The following is a 27,438-nucleotide window of genomic DNA, read 5'->3' as shown; positions in this document are numbered from 1 at the left end:
TCTGGCGCCGGCCCCCATCCTTCAGGTTCTTCCCCTCTCTTACTTGCACTAAGCTTGCTGTCACCAGGTGGCCCAGAGCCACGAGCCCCCACTTTTTCCTGGTCCATCAGCTCCTCCTGGTCTCCCTTCCCTCACCCTCTCCATTCCTCTAGCTTTTGGCAAAATCCAAATCCTGGATCGATGCTATTGGATCGATGCCTTTGTCTATTTCTACAGGCACAAAGCCGGGGGCTGTTGGAAAAGTCCTCTCGGCCTCGTGCACACTGGAGCAAATGCAGACACGTTCTGGGTGCCTGACACCACGTGCCAGTCCCTGGCCTTGGACTGGGTCAGTTCCACCTCCTGTATCTTTCTGTAATTATGCTAAATTTTATCCTCTCTGCAGAAATGTTCTTCCTTCACTCACAAAATTGAGGGTTTTGGTCATAGTCTTCCTCAGTTTTCGACTCTATAGCCACATGCATCTTTGTCCCCTTTCCCTCCGGCTCAGGGGATAAGGCATCCTACTCACGGTGGGACCTGGACCTGCCCTTCTCCCCAGGCTGTACCCTTGGCCCTCTGCAACTGCATTCAATTATTCATTCCTCCCCGAAAATGTCTTCAACTTCTCTCTCTCCAGCTTCCTTTGAAGGGGCGGGGGGAGGGGGCGAGTAAATCTCTGTTTCACTCTGCATTGCTCTGTGGCTGATATGCAATCTCTTCTTTTTGACAAAACTTCTTGATAGTAGAATCTAGAACCTCTGAGTTTACTTCATCATCCCCCCTTCTCCTACCCCCATATCCACTCCTCAGCCCCTGGCCTCAGCCCACCATTATTCTGCAAATCTTCTCAAACTCAGCAGTGCTATCCCCACTGCCAAATCTAATGGACGTCATTCAATCCTTATTTGACTGCTGGACTAGGCGATGTGTGGCTCAGTTGATGGCTCCTTTCTTCTGGAAAATTTATGACTCAATGGTTTGCTGATCTGCCCATGTCTCTCAGACCCTTTATCTGTTCTAGGGTTTCTTCTGTAAATATTGATGTTCTCTTAGGATTCTACCATTTTCCTCTGTTCTTCAGGCTTTGCATGTCACCTCCTAGGCACCTTCATCTACATACCAGGTTTTAACTATCCCGTACAGCAGTGGTCCCTAACCGTTTTGCCACCAGGGACTGGTGCTCCTATGAGAATCTCATGCCTGATGATCTGAGGTGGAGCTGAGGTGGTGATGCCAGCTCTGGGAAGCAGTTGCAAATACAGATGAAGGTTCGCTTGCCCGCCCACCGCTCACCTCTTGCTGTGCAGCCCAGTTTCTAACAGGCCATGGACTGGTACCTGGGGGATGGGGACCCCTGCCCTATAGTCTGAAGAGCTCCAAAATCACATCACCAGGCTAATGCTCTTCAGACTCCAATCTGGATATCTTCATAAGATCTTTACAGATCGAAAGATCTGGATCTTGACAAAAACCTCAAATCCACAAATATGCTTATTTCCCTAGTTTTGATAGCCTTCCCTACTTTGTACAGACCTCATCATCTAATCACTGAAGTAAAAACCGGGACCATTTACTCTTGTGTCTACTCTTCTTTTTAACCAATCGCCGTGCACTTCAGAAACTTTCCTGGAATGTACTTCTGTCCTTCCTGTGGCTGTCCTTGTCAGGCCCTCCTGTCCCAGAAGCGGGCCACTGCAACAGCTCCAAGCTGGCTTCGCTGCCTGTGTTCTTGTCCCCGTCAGGTACATCCTCTGCCACCACCAAGTGATCCATCTAAAAGCATATCTTGTCCTCTGATTAAAACACACTGAAAGCTCCCGGAAGTGACAAGACTGCCCAGCAGTCAGGCCCTCCTCTTCCTGGTCCTTGCCTTCTCTCCAGTTTGATCTCTTACCACCTTACCATGGGCACTACATTCCAGCGCTGAACTTGTTACAAAGTTTTCCTTCGGAAACTTTGCTCATGCGGTCCCTTCTAACTGGAAAATTCCCTTTCTCACCCTCTTTTCTAATTCTTGCATATTTTCAAATGTAATTCAGGCAGAATTTCCTCAGACAAGCTTGTTTTCATTCTGAAACTGCCATAGATGCCCTTTCCCTGAGTGTCTATAATATTCTATATACATATGTATATATATATTTTTCCATGCACTCCTACATATTATGTTATGATAATCTATTTTGTGTCTATTTGCCCCTATTAGACATAGCTCCTGGACTATACTCTGTTCATACTTAATCACTTTTGCACAATGCCCAATAAATATTTGTTGAGTCAATACATAAATGAAAAATATGAATATCCTACAGACAAACCGGCTTACATTTTTCACTGAAGAAATTTGACTTATAACATTGTGTAAGTTTAAGATGTACAGCCTATCGCTTTGATACATTTATATGTTGTAATATGATTGCCAGTGTAGCAATATTTATCACCATAATATTGTCTATATTCATTATACTGTAAATTAGCTCCCTATTGCTTATTTATTACTTGTTGCAAGTTTGTGCCTTTAAACAACATCACTCTTATGCCCCCAACCCTACCCCACCATCCCCTGGTAACCACCATTTCACTCTGTTTCTTAGTTTTACTTTTTAAGATTCCACATAGAAGTGATATCATACAGTACTTGTCTTTGTCTGAGGTGTCTTGCTTAGCATAATGTGCTCAAAATCCATCCATGTTGTTGCAAGTGAGAAGATATTTTCCTCTTCTATTGTGGATATGTATACATCTTTTTATCCATTCATCTGTTGATGGTCATTTGGGTTGTTCCCATATCTTGGCTATTGTGAGTAATACTGAGATAAACATGAGGAATGCATATATCTCATCAAAATCCTGTTTTGTTTTGTTTTGTTTTTTTCCTTTGGGTATATACCCAGAAGAGGAACTGCTAGATTGTATGATAGATTTTTTTTTTTTTTTTTAAATTTTTGAGGAACCTCCATGATGTTTTCCATAGTGGTTGGACCATATTACATTTCTACCAACAAACTATAAGGGTTCTCTTTTCACAGCATGCTCACCAGCACCTGTTCTTATCTTTTAGGTTGCTTTTCAGGTATGAGGTGATATCTCATTGTGATTTTGATTTGCATTTCCCTAATGATTAGTGATGCTGAGCACTTTTTATGTGTCTGTTGGCCATTTCGATGTCCTCTTTGGATAAATGTCTATTTAGTTCTTCTGCCCATTTTTAAGTCAGATTGTTTTTTAGTTATTAAGTTGACTGAGTTCTTTTTATATTTTTGATATTAACCCTGTATCTGATATTTGGTTTGCAAAAATTTCCTCCCACTCTGTAGGTTTTCATTTTGTTAATTATTTCTTTGGCGGTGCAGAAACTTTTGAATTTGATGCAGTCCAATTGGTTGATTTTTTTCTTTTGTTGTTTGTGCTTTTGGGACCACGTGCAAAAAAATTAGTGCCAAAACCAATATCGATGAGTTTCTTCCCCATGTTTTCTTCTAGGAGTTTTATGGGATCATGTCTTATATTTAAGTCTTAGATCCATTTTGAGTTAATTTTTGCGAGGGGGGTGTACAGAAGGGGTCTGATGTCATTGCTCTGCATTGTTTCTCCGGTTTCCCCAGCAGCTTTTGTTGAAGAGACTATCCTTTCCTCATTGGGTATTGTTGGCTCCCTTGTCAAATATTGGTTGACCATCTATGCTGTAGTTTAAATCTGAGCTCTCTAATCTGTTCCACTGGTTAATGTGTCTATTTTTGTGCTAGTACTATACCACTTTTATTACTATGGTTTTGTAGTATAGTTTGAAATCTGGAAGCATGATACCTTTGGCTTTGTTCTTTTTTCTTAGGATTGCTTTGGCTATTTGAGGTCTTTTGTGGTTCCACACACATTTTAAGGTTATTTCTCCTATTTTTATAAAGAATGCCTTTAGTATGTTGCTGGGGATTGGGTTTAATCTGCAGATGGCTTTGGGTAGTTTGGACATTTTAATGATACTAATTCTTCTGATCCATGAATATGGGATGTCTTTCCATTTGTTGTGTCTTCGATTTCTTGCAGCAAAGTTTTGTAGTTTTCATTGCATAGATGTTTTACTTTGTTGGCTAAGTTTACTCTTAAGGATTTTATTGTTTTTGATGCTATCGTGAATGAGATGGTTTTCTTTTATTCCTTTTCAGATGCTTCATATTTAGTGTAATGAAATGCAATTGATTTCTGTATGTTGATCTTTGTATTCTGCCACTTTACTGAAATCAATGATTAATTCTATCAGTTTTTTGACTGATTCTTTGAGATTTCATATATATAGGATTATAACATCAGCAAATACCAATTTTACTTCTATCTTTCCTGTTTGGATGCTTTTTACTTCTCTGTGTGGACTAATTACTCTAACTAGGACTTCCAATACTATATTGGATAGGAAAGGCGACAGTGGGCATCCTTGCCTCATTTCTGATCTTAGGGAAAATACTTTCAATTTCTCTCCATTGGGTACAATGTTAGAACTGGGTTTGTCATATATGGTCTGCATTATGCTGAAGTATATTGCCTCTATACTCAGTCTGTTAAGGGTTTTTATCATGAAAGAATGTTGTGTTTTGTCAACAGCTTTTTCTTCTTCTAGATATGATCGTGTGATTTTTATCTTTCATTTTAGATGTGATGTATTACATTTATTGATTTGTGTACACTGAACCATCCTTATATGTCAGGGTAAATCCCACTTGGTCATGGTATATAGTCCTTTCAATGTGCTCTTGATTTTGGTTTGCTAATATTTTGTTGAGAATTTTTGCATCTATTCATTAGGGACATGGGTTTAGGGTTTTCTTGTCTTGTGGTATCTTTATTAGGCCTTGGTGTCAAAGTAATGCTTGGCTCATAGAAAGAGTTTAGAAGTTTTCCCTCCTCCTCAATATTTTGGAAGAGTTTGAGGAGGACTAGTGTTAATTCTTCTTTAATTGTTTGGTAAAATTCTCCAGTGAGCCATTTGATCCTGGAGTTTTCTGTGTTGAGGTTTGTTTGTTTGTTTGTTTAATTGAATAAATGATTAAAAATTTTTTTCCCTCCGTCTACCTCCTGGATGGTTTTTGATTACTAATTCAATCCATTTATTCTTTATCAGTCTGTTTAGATTTCCTATATCTTCTTGATTCAGTTTTGGCAGGCTATGTGTTCTAGAAATGTATCTATTTTTTCTAGGTTATAAAATTCGTTGGCATGTAATTGTTCATTGTCATCTTTTATGATTCTGTCATGTATCCATTGCTGATTGAAGTCTCTTACAATTAATGTATTGTTACCTATTTTTACCTTAAGATTTGTTATTAATTACTTAATATATTTTAGTGCTTGAGTGCTGGTAATGTATATATTTATAATTGTTATATCTTCTTGATGTTTGACCCCTTTATTCTTAGATAATGACCTTGTTTGTCTCTTGTCACCTTTTTTGGCCTGAAGTCTGTTCTGTCGGATACATAAGTCAATGTCTGCCTTCTTTTTCATTTCCATTTGCTTGGAATATCATCTTTCTTCCTTTCACTTTGAGCCTATATGTATCTTTAGAACTGAATTCCTGAAAAATTTCTCCAGGATGATTTAAAGACAAGTAACTAGTCTGACTTTGAAATTTTTTTTTCATCCATAGAATTGAGGAGAATTTAATTATAACCTAGACTTCTGAACTACTTCTTGTGTCTCTGATGACTTTTCATTAAGACTGCTAAAGGCACTGACAGGTTTGAAATATCATTAATATGATAAAAATCCCTATTCTTTGAATAATAGCTGAAATTGTAGATTAATAACAAAAATGAAAAATTTCAGGTGAGTTTCCAGTTCTTTAACATTCTTTTAGTTTTTTTTCTAATTTTTATATTTTGAAAATATTTTATAATCACACATACTAATCCTTCATCCTTAGCCATAAGGGATCTCAATATTGTTTGTGAGATTTCATAGAATGAAGATTTTGTAAATCCATCATTCCGCACGCACATAACCTTGACAATATTCTCCTTCTGAATAATAAGAAAATCAGTCAAAACCTATGTGTTATGTTTCAAAGTCTTCCCACAGTGAAGCTGAAGTCTAAAACTAAATCTAAAAACAAATAATAAATGGGAGGACATAAAAAGGAGGGATAAAGAAGACGTAAAAATATGTGAAAATAATCCATGAATATTCAGGAGATGTACAAAAATTTAAAGTAAAACTGTTTCAATAATGTGCATCTTAAAATGCTTTTCAACTGTCACTAGGAGTAATCACTTTCTGGTGAAATGTGCTTTTTACAATCCTATAGCCATTTGCATAAGAAGTTTCATATTATGCATGTGTGAGGTTGGCAATATGAAAAATAGTCAAACAATATAGGGCACACTGAATCATTTCACCTTAGTAAATGGTTATTTCAAAACTGTAATTTTCCAAATTAAAAAGGTCTCAGATTGTACTCCTGGAAATGTGCACTTTGAAAACTTTTCCTGGATAAAATGTGTTATTCAAAACATTTAAAAGCACCCAAATCTCTACATTTCCAGCCACAAAGCAAAGGTGGGAAACAACTGGGGTCTAACCATGCATTTACACTTGCAACGATCTAGGGATATTCATTCTGTGCCTAACTTTATTCCTCGTATTTTCACACTTAAATAATGATGAATTATTTTTATTTAAAAATAATTATTTTGTTTCATTTTCAATTACAGTTGACATTCAATATTATAGTAGTTTCAGGTTTACAGTGTAGTGGTTAGACTTTTATATAACTTGCGAAGTGATCAGCCCTGTAAGTGTAGTACTTGGCTGGCACCGTACATAGTTGTTGCAATATAATTGACTATGTTCGCTGCGCTGCACCTACATCCCCATGACTGTTTTGTAACTACCAATTTGTACGTCTCAATTTCCTCACCTTTTTTGCCCAGCCTCTCAACTCCCCTCCCATCTGGCAACTATCGGTTTGTTCCCTGTATCTGTGAGTCTGTTTCTATTTTGTTTGTTTATTTTGATTTTTAGATTCCACGAATAAATGAAATCATATGGTATTTCTCTTAGTCTGACCTATTTTACTTAGCATATACCCCTAGGTCCATCCACATTGTCACGATGGTAAGATTTCATTCTCTTTTATGGCCGAGTAATATTCCATTTTATGTACGTGCCACATCTTCTTTATCCAGTCATTTATCAAGGAACATTTAGGTTGCTGCCACATCTTGACTATTGTAAGCAGCTCTTCTGTGAACACATGGGTGCATATATCTTTTTGAATTAGTGTTTTGGGTTTCTTTGGATAAATATCCAGAAGTGAGATTGCTGGGTTATATGGTAGTTCTATTTTTAGTTTTTTGAGGAACCTCCATACTGTTCTTCATACTGGCTGCATCAAGTTACAATCCCACCAACAGTGCACATGAGTTCCCTAACGATGATGAATTATTGAAAGAGCTCTCTATTTTTAAGATGTTCTCTTCCTCATACATTGACTGAGAACATGTACATTTTAAGTTTCTTTCTCCTTTAGGTTGGAAAGATATTATGAAAATTTAGCATGTAATGAAGACTGATGTCAATGCAACAAAGTGATGCATCATTTATTTTTTCAAATAATTTTCAAGTTGAAAACAACCCAGCCTTTATTCTAAAGTTGTTCTCATGTCTATAATGTAAACTACTGAGCTACTTCTGTAGGGTGAGACCCTGAACCCTTAAAAGGACTGAGGTTGGAGGTGCATCATGGGTAAGCTACCAATGCACACCCAGATGATTTGAATGATGTGCAACCTAACATGACCTGATAGCACCTCAGTGTCTAGTCTGGTTTCTCCTCTAGCCCCAGTCTAGTGCCAGACCCTGGAGAATGGGTTCTAAGTCAAGGTTATGCACTCACTGACCTTCTGGTGCTTGTGCTGGAGATAGGCAGGTACTCCATGACGGCGATGTACACATACTGCTTGGCATCATCTATCACACTGTAGATGGCATCTATGTCAAAGCTTCTGTTCTTAGGACAAAAGAGTTTGGGAGAATTCTGTGAAGACACAAAAACCAAACTTTAAGAGTATTAACTTTTGTTTTCTGGGGATTTCTCTTTTTGTTGTTGTTGTTGTTTTAATTTGTTTTAATGGATCTTGGCTTTTAACTAAATTTTTGCAAAACTACTTTCCAGTTCTTTATAAGACAAAATATTTTCAATCCTATAAAAGTTGAGGCATGTAGAGATCAAAGTATGATGGGATTGGTCTCAAGTCTGTCCTTTAAGTCAATTTTGGGAGGGAGTTCTTACTTTCAAAGCACACTTCTCTGACTTTCAGAGGAATGCTCTAACTCTAAACTTGTGTGATGGTGATGTACATTCTTGTTCTACATGGCTGTTAATTTATCTATCTTTCATCTATCATCTGTCATTGTCTATCTACCTATACTATAAAAATATTCAAGATAACCTAAAAAGGTCGTTTTTTCTGATCTTTCATCAAGTCGTGAAGACGAGTGTTGGTTGTTGAGAAAGGGTCATCAATAATTCTAGAGGAAAAATCAATAGTCATTAAGATGCTCAAATTTGTTAGGAGAGACAGGGAGAAAAAGATATTCTGTAAGACTCAAGCAAAAGAAAAAAGAGGTAAATTATCCTTGCGATATTTTTCTCATGTTATTCAAAATGGTTTCCATCTTTAAAAAATGTATGGTGTTTTTAGACGAAGTTGCTATAGAGAAGGAAAGGCGTACTTTGGTTTTCTTATTGTTTTTCCACTGAAAGGACTGAAAATAGTGTTTTTGTAGTTCCTGCCTTGCTCTAACAAGACAGCACACGGAGGAGCAGAAATAACGAAAGGAGAGCTTAATACCGTAAGGCTGAAGAGACGGTCTCTGGAACTGCCTGGAAAGCCAGTGTTGGGTCCCTTATCAAATGTTGCACGAATAATGGAGGTCAGGGCCCCTCATCGAACATTCGGGAATGAGCCCCGCGCTGTGCTGGCGGGAGCCCTACCGCAGTGACACGGAGGGAAGCTGAAGCTGTTGACTGGATGCCTGGCTGAGAAGGAGCTTGTGGAAGGTCACACACTCACAGGTGTCTGTGCTCATCGTCAATTTATTAATTAGTTAATTAATTACTCTCCATTAATAAATTAAATGTTCAGGTTATTTAATTATTTCTGCCCATTGGCAGGTGAGTATCAGAATGAGTTTTTTATCTTATTTTTCTTTTGTAATGAAAATGAACTTGCAAGTCTTAAAAATGATGAAAAACAAACAAGCAAAAAACAAAAACAAAATCACAACAAAACAGATAAACAAACAAAAACCAATGCTAGTCCTACACTTCCCCCGGCCCACACATCTGCCACCCAGCCGGCCGGTGCCTCTGCAGTACCTCCCGTGGTGTCCCTCCCTCATACTCCAGGTGGCTGTGTCCCTCTTTCGGGCGCCAATGCTGTTTGTTGGGGCTTCTGCGTATCTCCGTAGCTCATTTCCTTGTCCCCGTGATGTTATAAAACCAAGTGCGAGCCCCTTTAGGACTCCTGGTCTCTCAGTGGCCAGTCTGAGCTCATTGGCTGGCATGAACCTATGGCCTCCCCTGCATCTCGGCCTCCCCTGTTTGCCGGCTACCATGCCATCTGTACCCCAAACTGAAATAATCACCGGGTTATGGCCATCTGTCGTCCGTCTGCCTCGACGGGGTCACTCCGCCAGCCCCTGCCGCTAACGCGTTTCTCTATTTTTGTCTATTAGAGCCCTGTGCGTTTTCCAAGTTCCTGCTCAAACGCTATCTCTTCCATGAAACTTTTACATCCTCACCCAAAGGTTACCTCTCCATTCTCTGTTCTTCCATAATATAACTTCTTTTTTCTATTAGGTGTCATATTCTAACTCATAAACTTGTATTTGCCTCATCTTTCTGCTGCTAGCTTGACTTTAGGGATTGCTTTTACTCATTTTTTGAAAATTTCCATTAATAAATTAAATGTTTAAGTTCTTTAATTCCGTTATCCTGTTGATTCTGCTTCAAATGCTCTTCTCTTTTAAGGCAGAGAAGTTGAGGATCTTGGCGCTAGAGGGGAGTCGAAGCCAATTCTGAAATGGGTCTAGATGCCAAAGTTTTGTTTCCGGCTTGAAGGCACTGAGGCACCGACTTGTTGGCCTCTTTACACTCGCCATTATCTTACAAGTGCAGATGCTGTGGCTTTGGCCAGGTTCCTGCATTTATAACCTGCAGCACGCGGGCTTGTTCCTTCCACTTTCTGAACCTCGGTGTCAACACACCTTTCACACTGGTTTGCCTGAGGCTTAAATAAGAGAATGAGCCCTGTCTGTGCTTGTTTTCATTCACTCAGCAAATACCACTGAGTGCTTGCCACCCTCTCGGCGTTGGTCTAGGCCGTTGGCATACATCGGTGATCAAAGTAAGATTTCTGCTTTGTGGGGCTTCATTGTAGCACGTGTTACATTGTGTTGCATTTATTCGTTGTGTGCTTCTCCACTAGCTTGTGAGCTGCGTGGCGTGGTTGTGTATCTCTTGCTCCTTGTACCATGCCACACTCAGCACATACCACATGCTCGATAAATATTTGTGGAATGAATGCGAAAGTGCTTCTTTAAGTTAAAAAGTGTTGGAGGTTTCTGTGACTCCCAAGCTCTACTTTTATTAGAGTTACTTCTTTCTAGGTATTTCCACCCATGTGTGAACAGATCTTTATTTGCCTGCATTATTGTTTGCTGTGTTCCCATTGTCTAACTCAACGTCTGGAGTCTGGCAGGTGCTCCCTGTGTTTATTAAGGAAATGCATGTCTGCACAACATCCTCCTTCATCTATAGAAAAGGAGGAGAGGAATATACAGATCTGCTTCCTAGTTTCAGCCCTGTGATGATCTTTTTCTAATCAAGTGCTTCTGAGACACCTTGCTTCTTGGTAATATATGTTTCTCTCTTAGATCAGTAAGTGCCTTGGATATATGCATGCAACTTGTTTTGCATATTCATTAAATACTTGCATTACCAGACTCTGATTTATTTCATAAGTTTCCTGTTTTTTTTAAAAGTCCATACTCCATCATTACAATACATGTTGAAATCTAATTAAACATGAAAAAACAATCCACAGAATGGGAGAAAATATTTGCAAGTCATATACTTGATAAAGGACTTTTATCTAGAGTGTATAAAAAAAACTCTTACAACTCAGTAATAAAAACCAAGTAACTTAATAGAATAATGGACAAAGGATTTGACAGACATTTCGCTAAAAAGATACAAATGGCCAATAAACACATTAAAATATGCAATTCAAAACCACAATGAGGTACCATTTCATGCCCACTAGGAAGGCTAACATACAACACAAAATAACAAGCATTAGCAAAGATGTAGAGAAATTAAAATCCTTATTTACTGCTGGTGGAATTGTGAAATAGTGCAGCCAATTCGGAAAACAGTTTGTCAGTGTCTCAAAATGTTGAACACAGAGTTAGCACAATACTCAACAATTCCACTCCTAAGTATAAACTCAAATGAATTGAAAACGAGTTGTCAAATAACTGGCACATGAATGTTCATAGGAGCACTGTTCACAATATCCAAAGGCAGAAATACCCAAATATCTATCCACTGATGGACAGGATAAACAAAATGTAGCATATCCATACAATGGAATATTACTTGGCCACAAAAAGGAACGAAATACTGATTCATGCTATAATATTAATTAACTTTGAAAACACTATACTAAGTAATAGGAATGTAATATTGTATTTTTCATAGCAGTACCAAGCTCTGTTTAATGTCTGCCCTCACTCACTAAATACGTTTCAATATACATGACTGATGGGTAAATGAAGTGAACAATAAACAACAAGAAATGAAATCTGTCTAGCACCTAGATTAATAAAAACAGGCTTTGAACTAACTAGTCTTCATCTTGAAAAGCGAATGCATAATCTTAAAGGCTCTAAAAAGAAATCTACATGATAGGACAAAAACTCAGCCGACTATCATTTCCATCTACCGATTTCAGTGAGAAATGTAAGAAAATTAGAATTATCTGGCTCTGAGTTACTAGGGATCATAAGTTAAATCTAACCTCTTTGTGTTCTATGTGAAAAATTAGAAATAATCCATATATATATTACAACTTAAAATTTACATTTAACCATGCTAAGTTTTTAATCCTCTAAAATCTAATTTTGGAAATAGTAATTCATACAGTCTTCGAATTCATTTTCTTTGTGTTAATTTAGTCAGGGCTGCCAGCTTATAAAAATATAATATACTGTTTTAAGATATTTTATAACAAGTATTTTGAATTTAAATAAATTTGTTTTGGCATGTGTTTGGCACATATTACTTAGACAACTGCATGCATTCTGTAACTTTTTATTGATATTACTACTAATAAAACCAATCCGATATTCATTGCAGCTTTTAGGGAGCCCCGAATGAGGTGCTGGAAATTCTAATGATATTTAGAGTGTGGCATACGTACTTCAGAACCTTGTAAAACAGTGAGAGAAATGATCATTAGACAGTTACAAAAATGTGATAAACACTATAATAGAGGTGAGATCAAGGACCTCTGGGCAATTGATACTATTCCAAAAGTGGATTGCTTTTTACTTTATTTTATACCTGTAAGATTTTATACCTCTGCAGAAATGGTGTTCAATTAATATCAGTTGGCTTAGTAGTAATAAGAAATAGAAAATAAAATAAGTTACAATAACAAAATAAATAAAAACAAAAAGTAAAGGCATTACATAGTTTAAAAGACTATATTAAAAGGAAAGTTTCACAACTCGACTTATTTTGTGGTGAATTGTTTAATAAAAGGCAATTTGTAAATTTGCCCTAGAATACAACAAAGGCCTGTACTTTAGTAGATTTTGTTAAAGGCCTGAGCCCTCCATGGTAGATGTTAACTTTGGGATCAACAAAGTAGGACCCTCCCTGCTTTAAGGATCTGAGTTTAAATTTATGCAACGACCACATTATTTATCTCTAAGATTCAAACCATGAATTTGAAATTCAGCAATTATCTGAAATTGGCTCATAATCCATCTATTTCTTGCTCCTTCCTGTCTGTTCTACTGGACCCACTTGAGCGAGTGTCCCTTAGGGTGTCATGTCACCTGCTGCCATCTGGAATAAGGGTTATTTGGCAAATTTTCATTGTTGTTCATCTACAAATTGAGAAACATCTCTGGCCTTTTTATTTTACATGGTTGTCTAGAGAAGAAGTGAAATTAAACATATGAAATAATTTTGTTAGTAAAATGCCCTATACAATATGCTACTTGCTACTGCACTCTGGACCTGTTCACATACCAAAAAAGGTTTTTTAGTTCCATTTGATGAAAATCTTTCATAGTTTGTTTTCTGCTCTTCACATTTATGTAAATTTGTTATTTAAGACAAACAATTTCAACTTCCTCTTTTCTCTCTATTGCTACATTTCTAAATTTTCAGATTGTGCCTTCATTTTAAGGATACAATTCGCTCTTCAATGAAATGCTCTTCAATGACGAAAAGGTTGACGTGAAAGCACTGGTATCGATCAGTGGAGAAATAGCCGTGTTAAATTGGGAGCATGGTGTAGAGAGCTACTCAGCATCAGATCTACTCAGAAGCTTGATGCAAGTCAAAATCCTCAGGTCTCACCGAGGCTCCTAAGGTTGCACCCAGTGGATCAGATCCTGGGTGAGGGTGGGGAGACTGCAAATCTGTAGTTTAAAAGGTTCTCCAGCTGGTTCTTATGTACTCTAAAGTTAGAGGACCAGGGCTGTCGGCCCAGATACACTGCCCATTGCTGGTAACACTGTGGGGACAGCTGTGGTGTGTGGGCAGCGGGTGGCCAGTTGGGGAGATTGGGGTGGGTGAGTGAAGGTGGGTAGTGGTTTTAAGTGTAGTCAGAGGCCTGTGAGCTATGCAAGGGGTCCTCCCCTCCTGGGTGGGCCTCTTGTCCTCCAGCCTTAATCATGTACAACAGCTTTGCTATTGTCTGTTTTACACTCCTGAGTTCACTTAGATTTGTTTCATCAGATAGAAATAGCTAAAAGCAAATCTGAATATCAATGATATTGAGCATCAAAAATAGGACCTGTGTCAGAAGACCTGGGTGATGGTGGTTTTCTTGTCACCTGCCATCTGAGTGTCTTTGTGCTGGTAGATAAGCTTCAGTATCCTCATTTGTAACACGGTCATAATCCTGGGTCCACCTTAAGGGATGATTGTGGGGCTCAAATCAGATAACACAAAGTGTCTGGAATTAGGAACTATTATTAACATTTATCATTGTCATCACTAGGAACAGCAAATGATCGAGCATAAGCGTGGACAGACTTGAACTCTTCAAGGAATGGGACAGAACCAATCAATCTGTCGAATTCATTTTTGCCTGACAGAAGATCACCCTTGAATATTCCAACTTAATAAAGGGCCCTTGGAGAAAGAATGGAGGAGGAGAGGAGACAGGGCAACAACTCACCGACACGAATGCTTGAGATTTGGTTTCGTTCAACTGAAGTTGCAATTTCTTTTCATTGTCATAGACTCCATAGAGCCTCTTGGACCAGGTCTGAGGAACTCTGCTCTTGAATTTTAATGAACTATATAAAGCGAATATCCTTTGTAAATCTAGGACCAGGCAGCTGCAGTTGTAGAAGATGACACCGAGTTCTTTCATCTGTGAAATTAAAATTGAAACCATCAACACCATGTGCATCCGATGGTGTTAGTTTCAGAGAAAAAAATGCACAAGAATGAAGTTGTAACATCTTTTTCTTGCACTTGTTATACAGAAATATGCAGATACAGTCACAATGTGGTATACGGAAATGATACAATATAAAAATGCTTAAATATTTAAGGAGAATTTTTGCTTTCCTTTTGCATTTGGACTCCTACAGATAATTTTCCCAAATGCACCTATACTTTCCATATCGGCTCTTCAGATTTGCTTCGTTAACACTATTTTTTTGATATGAGTTCTTAAATTATGCAGCAATATAAAAATCGACTTTTCATAATTAATTATTTTTTTATGGTGACATTGGTTAATGAAATCTGATGTTTCAGCTGTATATTTTAACAGTAAGGCATATATATATTTACACTGTGTGTTCACCTCTCATAGTTAGATTTCTTTCTGTCACCACATATTTGACCCCTTTCATCCTGTCTACCTCTCTGCTCCCCTTTTCCCCCTCCCCTCTGGTAACCACTAGTCTATTGTCCATGTCCATGAGTCTCTGTTTGTTTGTCCTGTTCATTTGTTGCTTTTAGCTTTATATCCCACACATAAGTGATGTCATGTAATTTTCGACTTTTTCAGTCTGGCTTATTTCACTTAGCATGATTATCTCAAGGTCCATCCATGTTGTCACAAATGGCAGTGGTTGTTTAATCCAGCTAGGGGTGGCTCCCTGAGCATAGAATGTGAGATACTTTGAGCCCTTTATTCTGGGCTTATAGCTTTAGCTGCAGTTATAGAATAACATGAAAGACTTTGCTTAATGGTTTCTCTTGTTTCTAACTGTAAGTACAGCTATATATCTCAGAAATGATGAACATTTGACAAGTTTTCCAGGGACAGCCTCATCAAAAATTGAAAAACATTAAAATCTTATTTCATGGGTAGTGTACCATAGTGACCGGAAGCAAAGACTCTAGAGCCAGATGGCCTCGACATGTACCACCAATTCTACACTCCTTTGGAAAATAAAAATAATAGTAATAATTATTGCATTGAGTTGTGGTAACGATTTGTGTAAAGCACTAAGAATAGTGTTGGTTACTATATGGGCGTTTCTTCTGTTTGCTATTATTTTTCCAAGGGTTACTTTCAACTCCCAAGTTTTACCTTGCTCCCCAGATATACAACTTCTTCAAACAGACCTCTGATTTCTGTGGATGCTTCTTCATTGTCCTTTGCTCTGTCTGGGTGGTTAGCTCCATTGTCCATTCTACTAATAAATTACTGTAGTTAAGTTGATTTGTGCCCAAAAATGCCCTAAGAGGTTACTGACTACAAGTGCTTACTAGGTGCAATCTTTTAGGATACTCAGTTTCATAGAGAGCAAACTCTTAAACACAAATTAGAATTTTCATCCAATAGTGTAAGGTAGCTAGTCAGACATGAGCAACAGGGGAAATAAATGAATAGGGGCCCAGCCTAGAGACCGCCCAAAGAACACCCCAGTGGTAGTAGAATTCTGCGTATGCACATGCACACTAGGCAAAGTGTGTCAATCAGGTGTCAATCAAAATGACCTCACTTGGCAGTCACCTAGGAATACCTTTGGAATCACCCAGCATGACTCAAATTTAAAGCAGACATTCCCACTTCTGGGTCCTTTTTTGCCCTTCTGGGATCCCCTTTTTTGCTCTTCTGTGTTCTCTCTCTTTTTGGTGGCCTTTTGTGGTCTTTCCTCCTTTTGTAGTCACTTTGGCCCTTTGTGTTGGTTACAGCGCTGGAACCATGTGCTTCTTTGGGGCATACTTTGTCTTTCTCCATGTGTCTCCTTGGGGCATAGTTTGTCTTTCTAAAATATACTTTTAATAAAACTATTAAATCTCAACTACTTGTGATTCTTCACTGCTGTCATTTGAGGAAGAACCAAGGAAAAATGCTAACTACACTTATGTGCAGTATTATCCCTCTCCCTCCCCCTGACCGTTGGGGTGACACCGAACTCCTATCAGTCCCAATGATGACAGAGTAAAAATTACAGATGATTTCTGATTTAGTCAAAAGAGTGAAGAGGTGAAGTTTCAGTCACAAACGAACGGCATAAGTACACATGCTTTATGATCTGAACGCCCAGCAAGGGCTTCCTTGGGGGCACCTTGGTCCTTGAGGGACCTGGGTTCCACTGATATTAAACTCCCTTCCCATCTCTTCCTCCAGTCTCCTACTCAAGACTCTACTCAGGATTAAGGGAGAGGTCACCTACCTGCTGCTCTTTGTCCCCTAGGACTCCCCAATACAGCATGTCATAGAGATCTTTCCATGTTCATCTACACCTGTCCAGCATCATTTTACCAGCTCTATAGTGACCACAGAATAGACAGACAAAAGGTATTTAACCTGCTGACGAACTTGTCCTTATTTTTTCTCTGTTGCAAAAAATAAAGCAATGAGCATCCTTGTACATATATCTTTGTGCACCTGGCAAGTATTTCTTTACTATAGATTCCTAGAATTAGATGGACAAATACATTAAGGACAATTAGAGGTTAAGAAAGTGAAAGGAAGTAAGTAGGGACATGTGGATGTGTGTGATTTGGTAAAGGAGCATGCAGATGTGTGTGTGAATTGGTAAATATACATATTTTTTTCTGATGACAGGGGATAAAACTGAAGGGACAGATTCCTAGGGGACTATGTGCTGGGATAAGCAGTTTGACATTTATGTTGAAGGTCATGAGGACGCAGGCAATGTGGGGTGGGTGCATGGTCAAGACCCCTTGCCTTAATATGGAGACTGATGAGAGAGTTAGGGGCAGGGCATTCAGCCCCCAGGCCTTGGCAGTGGCCAGGAGAGAGATTTATCCATTCTTCTGTGTTTTCTAATCTTGGAGATTTCCAAAATATCTTGAGTAGCTGCTACTGATTGCTAACCTCATTCCAGGTAGAAGACCAGGCCTATGTGGGTCTCTGCTGAGGATCTCAGGAATGTTAAGCCCTACTTCTGACCTTCAGGCTTTCATGCCTTTTCCCAGAGTGAATCAATGCTGCCACATTATCGTCTCCAAGGATGCCTTTAGCATGTCAGGGTTTCTCAACTTTTGTATCAGGTTAGCTTTATAACTGGGCTCTTTGGAGTGGGAGTGAGGGCGGTGGAGCTGGGACTTGGTTTCCACATAAGCAAGTAGCTGTCCCATGGTACCAGGGTCTCCCTGACATGTTCCCTTGTCTGCAGGACACAGGCAGTTAGTGCACATCCTCAGGGCTGGCCTTGCCTGGGGCCATCCTCAGGAAGAAACAAACAAAAGTGACCCTGAGGCCAGAGTGTGGACTGGAGTGTTGGATCTTTCACACCAGATCTAGGCCCAGGGGAAATCATCCAATATTTGAGTCTTTGTCTCCAGATCTATGTCTATGTCCACATCCACGTCCACATCCACATCCACAGCCACAGCCACAGCGACAGCCACACTCACATCTGTCTTCTCCGAGCCAAGCACCATGCCAGGTTCTGAGGCTGTATCTGAGAGCAAATCATGCCTGGTTCCAGCCCTCAGAAGGACTAGAGCAAAGAGCACAGCAGGGAATACAGACAAAAATCATGAAGTTATAAACAATAGGTTCAGGAGGAGCAACAACAGAACAACAGGAGCAGTTCATGTTTTGAGGTAGGCGTTCTAATTCCCACTGTAGAGATGAAAGCATCGAGGCCGTGCTCACTAATCTTGCCCAGAGTACCTTTGCTAATATATAGCAGAGCTCAGCTCTGAACCCACTTTGCTTTGACTCCTTATCCTGTTTCTGTCCACTGTTTTGCCTGCCTTAGGCTGTCTGTACCCCTATATCCTTGGGGGATATTTTTTCTCAGCATTTTCTACCATACTAAAAGTACTTTATTTAAAGAGGGGTTCATTTGCTCTATTAACCTTGAGGCACTTCTATCAAATGGGTGGCTGGAGCTAAAAAGCTGAGGAGAGGTGCTTCTAAACATAAATGTAAACACGCAAACAAATGTGGTACTTATACAGAGCCACAAGAAAAGATGAAATATTGCCATTTGTGACATGAATGGATTTTGAGATAATCATGCTAAGTGAAAAATAAGTCAGACAGAAAAACGAGAGCCATACGATTTCACTCATATATAGGATATAAAACTGAAAGCAATAAATGAACAAGACAAACAATCAGAAACACATAGACACAGACAGCAGTCTAGTTGTTACCGGGGGGTGGGGTGGGGTGAGGTAGATAAGGGTAAAGAAGGTCGACTATATGGTGACAGAAGGAGATTTGAATTTGGGTGGTGAACACACAATGCAATGTACACATGACATACTATTGAAACCTATATAATTTTATTAATTGATGTCACCCCAATAAACTTAATTTTAAAAAATCTTATTCCAATACAGGAGTGGAATGTAGAAGGCGAGAAACTGTCATTGAAATAGAATGAGCTTCGGTCACGTGAGGCTTGGATTCTCACTGAAGTCGATGGACAATGTGGTTCCCAAGACTCAATCCAGTTCTCTCCACAGACATGCCGGGAAGCAGGCTGGATTCCCCTGGGAAATCCAGGAAGACGAAAACATGTTTCATCGAAGCAAAGTGATGCCAAATCGTTGTTAAGCACTAGGCTTAGAGACCAGGTAGCGCTGTATTAACATTACGGCTCCTCAGCTCCTGGGCTGCATGAGTTTGGACCAGTTCTTCAACCTCTGGACACTGCCGAGAAAGGAAAAAGCAGCTGGACATCCGGAAGCTGGCATGTGACTGTCAGCTTGGCCTTGATGTTTCTAGGAACCGGCCTGGCATTTCCATTGCCAGTGCACCGACATCAGCCAAGGCCACTTTGTGACTGTCCAAGATGGGTCAACACAAAAACAAGATCACTCCATACACGTCTGGACACTGACAAAAATGCAAGCATTGTCCAAGCCACAAAAACGAACAAACAGCCCCATCCTGACTCATATAAGTGACTGTTGCTTCTTTATCAACTACAGCTTTAGCATCACCTTATTCCGCTCCCATTTGATTAGATTTATTAAGATACCCAGTCATAAAATTGCCCCTACTTCCTGGCAGCATCCAATCCCAAGCAAAGCCCTGCTTCCTTAAGCCCTTTTTCAAATTACCTAGCACAAGCCCAAGTTCCATAGTAAGTTCTTTGTAAAACCCACCTCCTGAAACCCCGCACGGTTTGCCCTGGCGTGCGTTCTGCCTTGTTGTGACGAGCAACTTGTTTAACTTCAGGGTGCCGTCTGGGCTCGGCTGGAGGGCAACGACACCACCTTATTGCGCTATCACCTTCATCGGAGGTTTGCCAGGACGAGTCAGAGCAGCAGAGCACAGTGACAACACTCAAGATGCTGTTACTCTATCCTAAGTCGCACTGGAGGGGGAAGTGCCAGGTACTCAATATTGCAGTTGGAACAGGAAGTTCCCTGGTGGCAGAGCAGGTGTTTAGGGGAAATGAGCGAAGGAAGGCAGTGATGGCTCCGCAGAAAGGCATAAAGAAGGGCCGCACTTTGGGAAGTGGCTTCACGCATTAGAACTAAGGCCAAATAATGCTCCTGAGACACTATAAGTGCTGCTCTGTCTTCTGTTGTATGCCTGGTTTAGGAATGTACACGTCACACATTTAATCTGGAAATCCGGTAAACCAATTCTTTAAAAGCTAATGGAAAAACTGGAAGCATAAAAGAAAAATCCTTATTTCGTGGCACTACGATTACGAGGGGCGTTTGTCCCTTTAGGTGAGATCGGATGGAAGGGAGCATGTCTATACACTTGTCATCCCTGGACTCTCCTCATGCACCATTTATCGTCATCGAGGTGCAAGTGGGCACCGTCTCCCTGCGCCACTGGCATTGTAATGACTCTGTTCTAAACAGAGACACAGCCTTCCTTTCCCACTGCTGTGTGAGCTGTTTTCTGTGAGCTTTTATCTGCAGGCCCTGATGTCATTCTGCTGGGCGATCATGTCACAGCTGTAGAATCTGAAGGCACGGAAGAGGCCATGCCTGGCCGTCTGGAGGTGGAAACAGAATTATACTGCCTCTGAGTATCTTCCTCTCGACCTTAGGTGACTCAAGCCTATTTCTAATTTTTCATATTTGGTTCAGGCTGGTGTTGACTGAAGATAGAGAAAAAGAAACTTGCTTTTGTTTTGCAGATTTTTTGGCCAGTGCAAAAATTCAGGACCGGTGCATAAACAAATCTTAAAATGCTGGCAGTGGGAAAAATAACACAAATTTGGGCTTCTGAAGAGCTTCTAAGTCAGATTGTCAAAGGAATAAAAAGCTGAAATGATTGATTAATAGATTAGCTGAGTTACTCTTCAAGTTGCCTTACCAATAAGACAAACCTTATCTGCCAGGGAATAGCCGTCTGCCAGCTGGTGGGCTGCTGAGTGCAGCCAGCCAAGTGCCAGCCACATACCCGTTGGGCACCCTGATGGGCGACCCTGACTTTTCAGTTCAGTCACACAGTTGATAGTTGATTGAATGGTCTAACTGTTTGAATAAAATAATCTTGGAAAAGCTGGAGATTTATTGGCTAGTGATTCTTTGGAAGAGAATCATTCATAGTAAAAGACCGTCTTTTCCACAGAAGGGGTGTTAAGTGTTATCAGTCACCCCATGGAACTAAGAGAGGCTTAGGGCCTCAGCAACCCAGAGTTCCCTGCCAAGAAGCTGTTCTAAGGTAATGACTTTATTTACAACTTGAGTTATATCAATGGTTCCATTCTGTCCGTTCCACTAGGCCGTTATGGGAGCCTTTCTGGAGTGCTTGGGTTTCACACAATCCAGGAGATGCTACCATCCTACTGCTCAGGGAGAAATAACAGTAGTAGCAGTACTAATTTACTGAAGCATTTACTGTGCGCCAGGTAATGTTCTAAATACTTTACAATCTTCATTCATGTCAACATCACAACAACCCATTTCACAAGGAAGGGACTGAGATCCCAAGAGATGAAAGGACTTGCCCCAATGCACAGCTGCTGAGCAGGGAAGCTGGGATTATGACACTTGATTCGTTTTCAGGAAGAATTATTCATGCAGCGAAGCGCCCATAAGACCACAGCGCCCTCCCTGTGGGTGACGGCCAAGTCCTACTGTTGGTGTGCGTGTCCCCTTTTCTGCAGCCCTGGAATTCCTCTGTACACCAGCAGTCCTGGCTTCAAAACAGAATGTTGAGAGAGGAGGCAGCAATGTTCTTTGCTGTGATTCAAAATGGTTAATTAGCCTAAACACAGTTTACTTTATCATTCAGAAATGTCTAGTTTATTGTTTTCATGATTTTCTAGAAACGTGAGTAAGCATTTCTTTAATTTCCTTGACAAAGACAAAAGAACCTGCAACTGTGAGCAACTAACATGCATCCAGTTAGCTGCTGATTTATATTCTGAGTTACTTCAGGAAATCTAATTACTAGGAGCTCTAACTTGATTTTGTTTCTGCCCTCAAGGTGAAATTTTTGTTGCTGGAAATAGAAAATAAAGAATTGAATCTTAGCAGCTGGAAGGCAGCCTGCCCCTCAGAGATGTACTCTCTGGCCCCCTTACTCTCACAGTGGGTGGTCTATACCAGTAACTTCTTGGTGTCTTAGTTTCTTTGTTACCAAGTGGGAATAATAATGCTTGCTGGAAAGAACATGACTAATTGACAGAGAGGAGAATGTAAGAACCTTAGAGAATAGCTAGTTCAACCTTATTTCAAAATTAAGGAAACCAAGGACCTAAAAGGGAAAGTGACTTGCGGGATCACAGAATAGTGTCCTGTGATTTGGGGCCCTGGGCTCCTTTGCCCAATAAGGCTGTGCCTTCTTGATAAAAAGAACTCACACAGGGTTCACTTGTAGGATGAATGAGGAATATTGCCTTTTTTCTCCCTCCTTCTCTCCCTCCCTTCCTTTCTTCCTTCCTTTCTTTCTTCCTTCCTTTCCTCCCCCCTCCCTCCCCCTCCCTCCTCTCTCCCTCCTCCCTTCCTCCCTCCCTCCCTCCTTCCTTCCTTCCTTCCTTCCGTCCTTCCTTTAACTAATGCTTCATCTTTTATAAGGATCTGAAAGTTTTCCAAATGACCACTACACATTTGGCTTCTTTGACTTCTGGCTAGAGGGAATTCGCACATCAATTTCTTGGCTTTATCTAGTCAAAGGGAAATCAATAGATAAAACCTTGACAATAATGACCAGAGAAGGTTGCTAGAATCTTAAAGGAATGGGGCTGAGAGTGGAATAGGATGAAATGAATTGAAAATGCATTTTAGTAATTTTTTTTGAAGTACTTTAATTTTATCCTGCTACGTAGAAGAGTTGAAAATGAATCCAAAATGTGACCACAGCTCCTCCCGTCATGCCTCCTTTCTGCCTTTTCTTAATGAGCAGTGAGGAAGCTGAGATCAGCCCAGTCTCAGTTCAGCTCATTGTATTCGATCCCCTTTTCCAAACTTCTTCAAGGATCTTTCTTTTGACAAAATGTTGGGTCAGACCTGAATGACCGTATCTGCTTTTCAGGTTCATAAAATAAACACCTGCCCCTACTCATGCACCAGGATATCACCAGTAATGTGAATATTACCATTTAGCTTCTTATTCATGCCAAGATGAAATAATAAGGAAACTGGAGAGGTAGAGATGTGCTTGGCTATCGCCCATGGGAACATACGCTGTAACAATAAGCTTTCTGCTTCTGCACCCCTCCCCCCGGCCCCCGCTTGCACAACCGACCTGTGGGTTGACAGTTAGTAAAACGAAGAAAAATAGACTTGTGTGTTCAAACAAGATGAAGAATAGGGGTTTAGGGCTTAAAAACCCTGTACCTCTACATTTCCGCGCTGCTTAATTTGGGGTCTGCTTACCCCTGGCAGACCCAACTGGCTGAATAAAGAGTGTTTCCTGTAACTCACTGTGTCTATCCGGGGCTGGTGGCTACAACAGAGAAAATCTTTTCTCAGAGGAATACCAAATGTATAAATTTCATGTTATTTTTCTTTGTAGCCAAGTCATCTGGTAGTGGGAAGAAGGTGCAAGTGGATAGAATTTAGTGGGTTTTCATTCATAGATTATAATTTGTAAAACTGATTCAGTTTTCCAAGTTGGCTTTCAGAGGAACCTTGAAGTACAGGAAAGCTTTGAAAATTTTTAGAAAAAGAGGACCTCGAGAAATATTTTGCACTATCTATTGCGTTCCCCCTGATTTCCTCCCTGCCCATCAGAACAGAGGCTCCCCATGTTTCTTCTCCTCCACAATGCCCCAGGAGCAGCACAGCCCCCTATACCTACAGCACGGCGGTGGCAGAAGCAGGGGCTGGAGATAACTCGCCTCTGACAAAGAAATGTTACACCGTGTTCCCAGGCCCTCTGGTTCTCATCTCCTCCCTCTAGAAACATCCCTGAATGGTGAAAGGAGACCCCTCTGGTCTGCAGCCATGAGTACGGTTGCTGGCTGTCTAGGGAGGCTACCTGCCTTAGTGGACAGAGAAGGATTCAGGCTTGAATTCTAGTTCTGCCGCTTTCTCCAGAGTGACTTCGAGCAAGTTCCTTGAACTTTTGTGCCTGTAACTGACAAGTTCCTTAATCTTTCTGTAAAGTGGGAGTGATAATAATAGTCACAGGGTTGTTGTGACGATTAAACAAGTAATCATTAAGTACCTCTTTGAAGAGGAATTTTCATTTAAAAGATTAATCAGCTTTTTATTCTGCTTCTGTAAATATGCTTGCTGCATGGGCTGTACTCGAAATTGACTGAAGACTCACCTCCCCTTGCTGATATGCTTGCTGCATGAGCTGTACTCGAAATTGACTGAAGACTCACCTCCCTTTGCTAGCTCTGTCCAAGCAACAAATGTAACTGTTTGTACCCCCTAGCAACTCCTGCACTTTGTAGTACTTTGTAACTGCCAGTAGGCCATAGCAACTCCTGCCCTTATAACACAGTGTAACTACCTGCAACCATAGCAACTCCCACTGCTTTGTAGAGGTTTGAGTTCAAATTACCCAATCAGGCTGTGCCAAAAAGGTCTATAGAAGGAATGTTGCAACTGAGCTCCAGGCCCAGATCTTCAGAGTACTAGCTCTCTGGGTCACCCGCATAATAAACCCGAGTTCTCCAACTCTCCAAATGCTGCTTGGTTTCTCACCAGTCTGATTTTGGATCTTTTCCACAACAGTTTAATGACAGGTATGCTTTCTGAGAAATGCATCGTTAGGTGACTTTGTCATTGTGTAAACATCATAGAGGCTGACCTAGATGATACAGCCTCCTGCACATCTAGGCTACGTGGTATGGCCTATTGCTCGTAGGCTACAAGCCAATACATCACGTTACTGTACAAAACATGATATTAAATCTAGTACAAGAGAAAATGATAAAATCAAGAGATGCAGTAAACAGCTGTATGAGGCTGCTGCCGGCGTAACAGAGCATACTGTCTTACAGCAAATTTTTCCTTTTTTATATGTAGAAAGAATGCACTCTAAAAAAATGATAAAAATGAATAGTATAGTATAAAGTACATAAACCAGTAACATAGTCATTTATTATCATTATCAAGTATTAGGCACTGTTCATAATTATATATGCTATAATTTTATACAACTGGCAGCATAATAGGTTTGCTCACCACACACGTGAGTAATGCCTTGCACTACCATGTCACGATGACTAAGATGTCACTCCATGATAGCGAATTTCAGCTACATCCTAATCTTCTGAGACCACTGTCATGTATGCTGTCCAGACAGTATGCTCCTGCTCTCTCCGGGGCATGCACAGGAGCAGCCTACAGATATGCCTTTATCTTGGGCAAGTTCAATTCTGGGGAAAGTAGTAGGAGGCCTAATTTAGACCACACATCTAAACTGCACTTTCCATTCTGGCTCTATCAATGATAAAATTGATAGTTTGATCACCATCTATTTGATTTCTGGAGTTTTTTGTTGGTTTGTTTGTTTTAATGGCTTGGAGTTCAAGAGGGTTTGAGAATGGGGTGTTGTTCATTGGCTTCCCACATCTAATGATACCAACTTCGTACTTCATTCTCGTACGGCCATCCCCATGGATTCGAATCAGGTATGAGCACGCTAAGTAGCTTCCACCTTGCCTTTCATAAGGGAAACGTTCAGCCACAATTTTTAAAAACTCTATTTCTTTTTGTGCTGTGTCATAATGTACTTTTCACTTATCCATGTTAGTCATAGATCTACTGGGTTTTTTCATCTTAACATTCAGCACACTCTCCCCACCATTGTGCTTTGAGTAATTGCTCAGGGTGTTCCAACATTGTTTAATCCATCAGTATCTTAATCTCAAAAAGAAAGCATGAGTTGGAATATGAAAATCCAATTGAGATGAACCAATTCCTTTTCAGGTTCTTTAGCTAGTTTCTAGAGCTTAACTCTCATAAAATATCCAAAGCATCACTCTTTTGAGGCTGTGGTGTCATGTCTGTGTCCCTACAGTTCTTCCAATTCCTTCCAATACATCTCCTAACAACATTTTTCTCAAGTTCATGAGATAGGATGCTATAGAAGGTATCAATGTTCAAAATAGGGTTAAATTTGAAATCTGGGAGACTTATTCTATAACAACTTCATATCAATGGCATCAATTTATTTGCATCGTGTTTGGCTATAACAAATTTTCAGCTTATGGAAAGTCATTTTCTTAAGGATCTGGAGTGGGGAGACCCTCCCTAAGCAAGTGGGAGGCAGCCCATCGGTTGCTTGGTAACTGGCTGGTTTAAAGGCTATAAGACAGAGACCACCGAATAGAGCTTGCATTGGGATCTGTGTTTGGGAGTGGGAAAATTTACTGCAAATGATTTACTATTGCTTCTCCATGAATACTATCAACATTGACTTGAAAAGTAACCACAATAAAAACAGCATTTATGGGCACCTTATATGGAACCGGATGGCAGTCTTACAGGGCACAAGTGTTGCTAACAACCTTATAAGTAAAAGTGTCTTGAGGATTATCCATTAGCCAGTTCAGTGTGGTTTGAACAGGCACTGTTCTTAACGTGGAGAACCATCGCTCAGAGACTAGCCAAGTCTGGCACGAGTGGGAGAGCAATAGATTCTGATCGACCATGGGCCTGAGCTGCGAACACGTCAAAAAACGCATCAGAACCATGGACACACCAAATACCAATGGCAGAGAAAACTGGTCAAAAAAGGCCAAATGCTTTGTTTGCCAACTTCAAAATTCTCATTTGGACCAAAATAAAAGTTGAATTATTAAATCGTTTCCACACATTTATAGCTTATTAAAACATAGTTGTCATCAATAATTCAAATGAACTAGATGTCCGAGGGCAGTTATAACACAGATAACAGTCTGGTAATGTTACCAGAAAGATGTGTGTCCCATGTATAAGTATAAAATAATAATTTCTCCAATATTATAAGGGATTAAATTTTTGTAAAAAGGTAACTGCTCAGTTCACAGACTGGTAACCAGGACTTTTAAATAATGCAGTTGAATCCAATAATTGGTTAATGAGCATGTCTGATGTAGAAGGCACTGTATTAGTGAATCAGAGTAAACTTCTGAGCAAGGCATGGTTCCCGATGCATAACTGTGTGTGTGGTGGGGGTTGGGTTGGGGTGTGAAAGAGGGGTGGCAGTAGGGAAAAGAGAACAAAACAAACTATGAAACAAGGCAAAATCTGATACACGCCTTAAGGAAAATATCACCAACATTCTGAAAGATTCAAGTAAGGGACGTATTGCATCACATTAGAAGGGATTCTTAACCTCGCCCATGCCT

General features: G+C 40.1%; 1 protein-coding gene across 3 annotated transcripts in view; it reads right to left on the bottom strand.

Annotated features, from left to right (window-relative positions):
- The window catches only part of LOC102878055 (inactive phospholipase D5), a 139,931-nt gene that overhangs the window by 21,643 nt on the left and 90,850 nt on the right, over positions 1-27,438 (bottom strand). For all 3 annotated transcript variants that reach the window (XM_015586013.2, XM_015586011.2, XM_025043779.1), the window contains exons 3-4: positions 14,454-14,651; positions 7,869-8,005 (exon numbers count right to left, since the gene is read on the bottom strand). In XM_015586013.2, coding sequence (XP_015441499.1) covers positions 7,869-8,005; positions 14,454-14,651 — 335 coding nt within the window. The remainder of the gene's footprint in view (positions 1-7,868; positions 8,006-14,453; positions 14,652-27,438) is intronic.

This window comes from Pteropus alecto, unplaced genomic scaffold (assembly GCF_000325575.1).
Source record: "Pteropus alecto unplaced genomic scaffold, ASM32557v1 scaffold192, whole genome shotgun sequence".
Lineage (NCBI taxonomy): Eukaryota > Metazoa > Chordata > Mammalia > Chiroptera > Pteropodidae > Pteropus > Pteropus alecto.
The sequence above is the reverse complement of the archived record's forward strand: the minus strand, read 5'-3'. Positions and strand labels throughout refer to the sequence as shown.